Source organism: Myotis lucifugus, unplaced genomic scaffold (assembly GCF_000147115.1).
Source record: "Myotis lucifugus unplaced genomic scaffold, Myoluc2.0 scaffold_93, whole genome shotgun sequence".
NCBI lineage: Eukaryota > Metazoa > Chordata > Mammalia > Chiroptera > Vespertilionidae > Myotis > Myotis lucifugus.
In genome coordinates, this window is record NW_005871141.1 from 2050240 (window position 1) to 2059294 (window position 9055).

The 9055-nt window shown below is 50.1% G+C and overlaps 1 protein-coding gene across 1 annotated transcript in view; it reads right to left on the reverse strand.

Moving 5' to 3' along the window:
- Nucleotides 1-8074: 8074 nt before the first annotated feature.
- Nucleotides 8075-9055, reverse strand: part of TTR (transthyretin) — a 6567-nt gene continuing 5586 nt past the window's right edge. The window contains exon 4 of the mRNA XM_006091671.3: nt 8075-8344. Within this exon, the coding sequence (XP_006091733.1) occupies nt 8243-8344 (102 nt within the window). The 3' untranslated portion in view covers nt 8075-8242. The remainder of the gene's footprint in view (nt 8345-9055) is intronic.

Below are 9055 nucleotides of genomic sequence, written 5' to 3' on the forward strand. Positions count from 1 at the left end.
CAACAAGATGACCCAGGCAGGTATGCTCTGTCCCAGAAATCCCTCCTTAGGCTTCTACCCTAAAGACACGTCTCTACAGATCTGAAGCAACATGGGCACGCGTTTATTCATGGAGGCTTTGTTTGCAGGAGCAACAAATGGAAGCTCCTGAGTGTGTCTAGGGGAGCCGGCTGAATAGGCTCTGTTCACCCCCACACTATGGGGAGCCCTCCACGGCCATGTGGGAAGGAGGCATGAGTTCCATGCTCCCGTTAGCTTCCAGGCTAATGCTGTCCTGTGGGAAATAAGGTTCACACACTACATAACGTGCTGCTTCTTGTGAATGAAAGAAGTGGAAATAAAAACGTGTATGTGCTTCTTTTTTACCAAAGAGTGACTAGCAGGCCAAACCAGAAACGAATGCAAATGGTGGCCTTGGTGGGGGAGGTGTGTAGGGGTGTGTGTGTGTGGGGGGGGGGGGTAGTAGTTAGCAACTGGAGCCGTGTCAGTGTTTCAAATTAAATTTTAAACGAACCCTTACGTCCATTTTAAACAAAATTTTACATTGTTTGGACAAAAGAGAGCCAATGTTTAGTGTGTTTGTTCTTCATTCCCTAATGATGACCTTCCTGTGTAGTCACTTTCTTGCTGAATCATGTAAATGTCCCTAATTCCGTGTTTGCATGTAAATGTCCCTTTTTTTTTTTTTTTAACATAGTTTACTTTGTATTGTTGACGTGGGAAGGTAATGACCACCCTCTGCCCGTGGCCCTTCCCGCACACCCCGGCCCCCCTGGCCACAGGGGTCGGCCAGAGAGAGCACAGAGTGGGCCCACGAAGCTGGCCAGATTCTCAGCAACGTGGAGGGACCAGGGACTGAGGGGGTTACCTTCTGGGGTTGGGGCGGGGAGGAGCTAAACCCAAGCTCCCTCCCTTACGGTTCAGTGAGCAGAGAATCTGCAAAGAGAATGAGAGGACTCACCTGGAGAATCAAGCAGCCCAGAGATAGAGAGGCTGTGACTTCAGTTCCTGCTGGCTCTCCAGGCCCAGCTCCGGGAGCCCAGCGTGTCCCTGCCCTTCAGGTCCCGTGAGATCTGTACACACCCTTAACGGAGCCCTTGGCCATTCCAGTTAGCTGGACTGAGCACGCAATCTTAAACCAAAGGGCCCTCGTTGAGACACTACATTTCCCTTTTAGAAAGAATTTTGACCTCATTAAAATCAATTTTGATGATGTCGGTCAAAGTTACAAACTATAATCAATCGTGTTCAAACATCAAGGTCGCCTGAGTGAGGTGAGGTGACTGAGGGCAAGAACCATTTCTATTTCACCTTCAGCTGGCACTTCTTTTTTTAATATTTTAAAATTGTTTTTTTATTTATTTTTAATTAAAAAAATTATTTGTTGTTGAAAGTAATACACCTTTTTTCCCCATCGATCTCTTCTAGCCTGCCTCCCCCCCCCCCCCCAGGCCTTCCTAATACTATTGTCTGTGCCCATGGGTTATGCATATATGCAGACAAGTTCTTTGGTTGATCTCTTCCCACCCTTCCCCACCTTCCCTCTGAGGTTTGAAAGTCTGTTCCATGCCTCTATGTCTCTGGATCTATTTTGCTCATCAGTTTATTTTGTTCATTAGATTCCACATATGAGTGAGATCATGTGATACGTATCTTTCCGTGATTGGCTTATTTTGCTTAGCATAATGCTCTCCAGATCCATCCATGCTGTTGCAAATGGTAAGAGTTCCTTCTTTTTTACAGCAGCATAGTATTCCATTGTGTAGCTGTACTACAGTTTTTTAATCCACTCATCTGCTGATGGGCACTTAGGCTGTTTCCAAATATCAGCTATTGTGAATTGTGCTGCTATGAACATAGGGTTGCCTATATCCTTTCTGATGGGTGTTTCCAGTTTCATGGGATATAGTCCTAGAAGTGGAATCACTGGGTCAAATAGGAGTTCCATTTTTAACTTTTTGAGGAAACTCCATACTGTTCTCCACAATGGCTGCACCAGTCTGCATTCCCACCAGCAGTGCACGAGGGTTCCTTTTTCTCCGCATCCTCTCCAGCACTTGTCCTTTGTTGATTTGTTGATGATAGCCATTCTGACAGGTGTGAGATGGTACCTCATTGTTGTTTTGATTTGCATCTCTCGGATGATTAGTGACTTTGCGAATGTTTTCATGTCTCTTGGCCTTTTGTATGTCCACTTTGGAGAAGTGTTTATTTAGGTCCTTTGCCCATTTTTTAATTGGATTGTTTGCCTTTCTTTTGTTAAATTGTATGAGTTCCCTGTATATTTTGGAAATTAACCCCTTATTGGGCATCCTGAATGGGAGTTCAAGTCTTTGTTAAATGAAGCTTTTTCTGTTGTAACCCTTAGAGCAGCGGTTCTCAATCTGTGGGTCGCGACCCCTTTGGCGGTCGAACAACCCTTTCACAGGGGTCGCCTACGACCATCCCACATATCAGATATTTACATGACGATTCATCACAGTAGCAAGATTTCAGTTATGAAGTAGCAACAAAAATAATTTTATGGTTGGGTCACAAGATGAGGAACAGTATTTAAAGGGCCAGAAGGTTGAGAACCACTGCCTTAGAGTATAGCTTCTGTTTTTTATGTTTTTTGTTTGTTTGTTTGTTTGCTTTTCTCTGAGACAATAGAGTGCACACTCATGCCCTCAGCCCCTGGTGTCTGTGCCCATTGGTTAGGCTCATATGCATGCATACAAGTCCTTTGGTTGATCTCAGGCCATTTTAATAGACTCTATTTTTAAACGTCCTCGGTGACTCAGGTCTTGAAGTCAGCGCTAGGGCCCAGAGGCTGGCACTGAACATGGGGACGTTATTCCTGGAGCTGGCAGGCTCCCCGTGCTTCCCAACCACGGGCCCGGTTCCTGTCTGCTGGGGGTCCTGGTGCCAGGTCTCAGCGTCTGTGTGAGGGGACACCTCCCAGTGAACCCAAGGGCTGGCCAGGGCTCAGAGGAGAACTCCTCGCCTGCTCAGAGCCCCCATCACCATCCGTGGAGAAAGCATTGACTGAGCTGTGGGCTAGACACCGTCTCCCAGATGCTCGGAGGTTTATTCCAACATGCTTCCCAAGGGCACATGCCGAGGGGAGGCGGTGGAGTAGAGTGCCTTCAGCCAGCGTGCGTCCTCATCATCCCAGCCTCGGAGGACTCTCCCCAAGCCACCCTGCATCTCCACATCGAGTCTTAGGCCCAGCTCACAACCTCTGGCCTCTGGGGAGTGACATCCGTGGAGCGACAGCCGTGGGGGGCTGCTGAGCAGGGAAGCTCCCCAACTCAAGTGGTTATTTGAGCAGCCTGCCTGTCACCCTCTCTCCTCGCTGCTGACAGTGGCTCCGGAACAGACCTCCGGCGTCTGCATTGATTGCCAGGGATGGATAACCATCTATCTGCCTTGGCTTTATATGAACTGGGCAGTTCTAACCCACAGAGAATGGAGAGCCGGGGAAAGGGAATTGGTTCTAAGCTTATTTCCATGTTGAAAGGCAGTAAGAAGTAATGGTGCTGAGGGAGGGGGTGTTCTCTGAACTGTGAAGTAAAAGGAAGGAATAGGCTGTAAAACGGAGAGTTTGGGCCGGCTGCTGTGGTCAGTGGTTGAACATCGACCTATGAACTAGGAGGTCATAGTTCGATTCCAGGTCAGGGCACATGTCTGTGTTGCAGGCTTGATCCCTAGTTGGGGGCGGGGGTGGGGGAGGTGGTGTGTGCAGGAGACATCTCTCTCATCATTGATGTTTCTATCTCTCTTTCCCTCTTCCTTCCTCCCTGAAATCAACAAAAATACATTAAAAACAAAAACTGAGGGTTTGGGTGAGAAATAAAAATCCCCAGGAAGGGCTACCTCTGTGGACAGAATACAACTTAAGGCGCAAATGCTCCAGATTTCCTTATTTAACAGGTGTATCCAAATAGCAGGAAGAATTTTAGTATTAGTGAGGCTTGTTTTCTGCCCATCTGTGTATAGACAATGCCAAGTTCCAAGGTATGAGGTTGAAAACTGGTTTGATTTTTATGTCATTTACATCTCAACAGAGCTGGGGGGAGTGTTAATGTCTGAAAAGACCATCACAGCAACCCCTAGACTTGCGTTTGACCGTAGGTACCATGGCCACCCCAAGCTGAAACAGCACTCATCCTCACAGCTCTTCTCTGATTTATCCCTCCATCACAGGGTGACATTTTTAGCCACACTCTTCTCCTGAGGTCCCGGGAAATGGATAAAACATGATGAAGATCCCTCTGGCTGTGCGGAAGGAAGGGATGCCTCTGTTTCTGATTAGTGTGAAAGGCCTTGAATGGGATTCATTAACATATTTATCTTCCGGGCAAAGAGAGTAGGGCTGACTGGGGGCCACCAAGGCCGCTAGTGTTATTGGCAGGATCTCCTCATTGGCATCCATCACTATTGCCAGGCTTCAGCGAGCAGTTCCTCACTGTCCAGATCAACCAGGAGCCCAGTGACAGACTCCTGTGACAAATCTGTTTACCCTCTGCCTCTCGGGGCTTTCCAACGCTTTCGGCGTGGCTTTGAGCAAATCCTTCACTTTCTGTATCTCAGCTTTCTTATCCCCCAAAGCCTCCCAAACCCAGCACTCACTGATTCTGCAGCCTGAACCTAAAGTAGCCATCCCAAATTCCACCCCCTCCATGCCCATGATTTTTCTTGGCTGATGTAGTTTTCGACAACTTAACTACTCCTCCATTGGTCACATCTACTTTTCAAGTACAACTTGTGTTATCTGTAAGATTAGAATCCTATATAATAAAGAGCTAATATGCTAATTAGACCAAACAGCAGAACGACAGTCCAGAAGGTTGCCAGGGCTGTGAGGGCTGGCTGAGGCTGGGAGGAGCTGCGAGTGGCTTCGAGGGCTGAGCCCCTTGCACGAATTTTGTGCATCAGGCCTCTAGTATTAAATAAAAAAAAAAAAACCCTGTAGAATATGGCTAAATGATGTAGACATATTGTTCCCAAAAGAGGTTCAATTGGCCAATAAACATAAGACAATATCTTCAGCATTGCTAAGTAAAAAAAAAAAGGAATACAAATAAATATTAAATGTGAACTTGACATTCAGAATGGCGAAGATACAAACCCAAGATTAAATGCTGAAGACTCCCATAGGAGGTTTATTAGTTTCCCAGGGCTGCAAGTACCACACATTAGGTGGCTTAGAGTAACAGCAATTTATTGTCTTGCTGTTCTGGAAATTAGAAGTTCAAAATCAAGGTGTCAGCAGAGCCACACTCCTTCTGAAACTTGTAGGGGGGCGTCCTTCTGTTCATCTTGATGCTCTTGGCTCGTTGCTGCGTCCTCTGCCTCTTCGATCACGTGGCCTTCTCCCTGTGTGTCTGTGTCTGCCTTTTCCCACTTTGAGGACCCAGTCCTATGGGCGTAGAGCCCACCCGCATGACCTCATGTTCACTAACTACATCCGCTAAGACACTTTCCAAATAATGTCACAATCACAGATATGAGGTGTTGGGATTTCAAAATATCTTTATAGGGGACACAACTCAACCCATAACAGTGGCCACGAAAGGGCATAAGCCAGGATACAAACACATAACAACAAAGGACAAAGGAGAAAAGGAGCGTTTCAGTGGTAGCAGCCTGGACAGAGAACCAGCAGGAAGCAGAAAGCACATTTCATTTGGTGCCAAGATGCTACTGCACAGCTTGCAGAGGGCGGATGAGAGGCAGGAAGGAGGGGAAGGCCGGGCATTAAACAGGAACGCAAACTGAGTTGATTTCAATGGACAACAATTAAGTTTGCTGATAGCAACAGGAAGTGGAGGTCGGGAAGTTAAAGTCAATTCTGACACATGTGTAAATGAAAGTTTCATGTTTTCAAACTGCTTGGGCAATAAAAATCCATAGCGATGTAATAGCAGCCACATGGAAAAGCAGCATTTTATAAACAGGCAGGTCAGAGACCAATATACTCACGGTAGGTATTAGATGAAATCTTATGAAATTGCCATTACTTGATCATTTAATTTACAAAAATGGCCACTGGATAGGCACTCAATGTCCATGGAAGAAGGAAGGGCCTGCTGACCTCACTCAACAGAACCAGAGGCCCTGACTTTGCTCCCTTATATTTGAAAGCTCGGTTCATGTTGAAGAGTCTGAACCCACATCCCACTCTTTTGAAATGTCTTACTCTCTCTCCACAGCTGGCTGGAGCACGCCAAGACTTTAGATGTGAACTTGGAGGAAAAGGGAAAATTGTTCTGTTTATGTACGTTTAGGCCTACGTTTATGTACGTTTATGCATCCTGGCTGGAGAGAAGGCACGAGACGTGATGGGGGATGACCACTGACAAGGTTCCCATTCAGGGATCCATGTTGTAGCTCTAACAGGGGCAGGAAAAGCCCCCCTGCCCCCCACCCCGCTCTCCAACCCCCCTCCCCTCCCCAGCTCATTTCCCTCCACTCCCAGCCCTGCGGTGGTGGCGATGCTGTGGACCAACACACATCAATGCTTTTCCCCAGGATGTGGGGCTGTTTGGAGAAGTGACTCCCAGCCAGGGACCCCATGGCTCAGTGCATCTGAAACCAGAACACGTAACTATTTCTGGCGAGTGAAATGTCACCGGGAGTCCCGTGTGGCGCTTCAGCAAGAGGGGCTAATGCATACACTCTCTTCTTCCTTCCGGTCTGCGGGTTAGGGGACTTTAGATGTGAATTTGGAGGAAAATGGAAAGATTGTTTTGTTTATGAACATTTAGGCCTAAGCCTGGGGTCTGACCCAAGTTTTCCTGCCGCATCCTGGCTAGAGATTGCGCACAAATTCAAATCCCTTTAAGCCACAGAGTAAACCTAACGGGGCCTGAGTCACCACTGGAGGAAAGCCACTCCGAGAGTCACAGACCGAGCACCTCTGCTGGGACCCGGCCTGCGTGAGAAGTGAACCTGGTGTTTGTGGAGCCACAGCGATCTGGGGCTGTTAGAGCAGCATCACCTCACCCACCGTAATCCCCCCTACACTTCAGTATTCTGAATCCCCATCTATCGCCTCAACTTACCACCATGTTTCCCAGGGCCTTGCCTTGCAATCTCTGTTCTCTCTACCTGGAGCACCTCCTTGCTTTTCCACCTGAAAACCCACCAGCATTCAGGGGAAATGACATTTATTCCGAGTCTGACTTCTTCATGCCGCTTGCTGCTCCCTCTCCTACCCATGCTGTGCCTTGTGCCAGACTCTGCCAGATCCTGTTGACACAGTTAACTTCACAACAGAATGGGAGCTCTTTGAAAGCAAGCACTGATCTTACTCCCTACGTGCAGAGCACGGAATAGGCCTCTATAGTCACCTCTCAGTACGCGGATCTGGACCCGCAGGAGTGGAGGGGTGGAGAGGGCGCTCTGAGCATCCCTTAGTGCCGGGGAGGAGGGTGCAGCTGGCCTGAGTGGCCCAGAGGGCTCCCGTCACTGCTGGTCTGTCCGGGTGGGGCTGAGCTATTCCTGAAACCAGGACACACTCGAAGGGAAAGCACTGAATGAACAGCAGGCCCTGAGGACGTGTCTTTTGCTGCTCACCCACGGCTGCAGGACAGCACAGCCCTCTCATTTTCTGAATGCGAGCTTTCGATGGCTGCTGACCATGCTGTGTATGGGCTTAGCTTGAAAGGCAATAAACTGATGAACAAAATAGATCAAGACATGGAAGCGTGGAACAGACTGTGGAACCTCAGAGGGAAAGGCGGGGGAGGGTGGGTGGGTGGGAAGAGATCAAGCAAAGACCTTGTCAGCATATATGCACAACCCGTGCACAGACAACAGGGTGGTGAAGGCCTGGGGCAGGCGGGGCGGGGTAAGTTAGAAGAGGTCAATGGGGAGGGGGCGGGCTATGTAATACTTTCACAATAAAGATTTAAAAAAACACACAGGAAAAGAACAAAAGAAAGAAAAAGAAAGAGAGACAATGGAAATATAGGTATCCCTCAGAGTTTGGCCAGAGACTTTTTTGGGTTCCTGTACTTCCCTGTACAATTTGGAATTTTTTAGAGTACAGTAAGGAAATAAAAAACACAAGTCCCACCGGAAGGAGAAGTGCTTTAATAAGAACGTTTATTGTCTCTGCCTGGGTTGCTAGCATAGCTTGTGAAGTGAGAACACCAATGTAGTAAAAACGGGGCGCGCCGGCCCTGCTCCTCCCCTTCGGGCGGACGGGACAGACGGTCGGACGGATGGACGGACGGACGGGAGGCGCCTCACCCTACGGGGTGCCCACCAGGGCGGTGGTGGAGTAGGAGTAGGGGCTGAGCAGCGCCGCGATCGTGTAGCGCCGCGGGCCCGAGTCGTTGGCCGTGAACACCACCTGCGGGAGAGAGAACAGGCACCGGTTTCCAGCAGCCCCGCCGGCCGCGGGCCCAGCGCCCACGCGGACAAGGACTTCCAGGCACCAGCGTTTCCGGGAGCAGCTGGAGCAAAAGCAAACGTCCCAGTACGTCCTCACGCTCAGCGCCGGGGCCCGTGCAGCCCTCCGAGGAGGCCCCCCCAGCTGCGGGCTGAGCAGCTGCTTCTTATGCAAATTCAGCTGACAGTCACGTGGCCCTGCCGCCGGAGGCAATCCCAGAATGCCCAGCGGCTCTCCCAGAATGCCCAGCGGCTCTCCCAGAGTGCCCAGCGGCTCTCCCGCCCGGCTTTGGGAAGAGGAGGGGAGAGGATGCTGGAAGGCGCTCAGCGGCCGAGGCCTGGAGGACGGGCTGGACGGGGACCGCTCGGCTCACAGGTAGGCGCCCGGCTCTGACCGGGGTGCTCGCTCCAAGGGTGCGCGCCGGACCCAGACTAGCGGTGAGGGCTCCGGGGCCCAGCGCAGAGGCCTCTCCCGTGACTCCTCTGCGGGCGCTGGGGACGTCGGTGTGTGTTTCACGTGAGACACAAGCAGTGACACGTGGGGTGAGAGCAGCGCGGGCTCCGTTGGCGAGCCAGCAGGGGAGGGCGGTCACGTGGAGGCTTCCTACTCGGGCCAACTGCCAATCACGGCAGTCACGTGCTGGCACACCTGGGGGCGGCGGGCACACCTGGG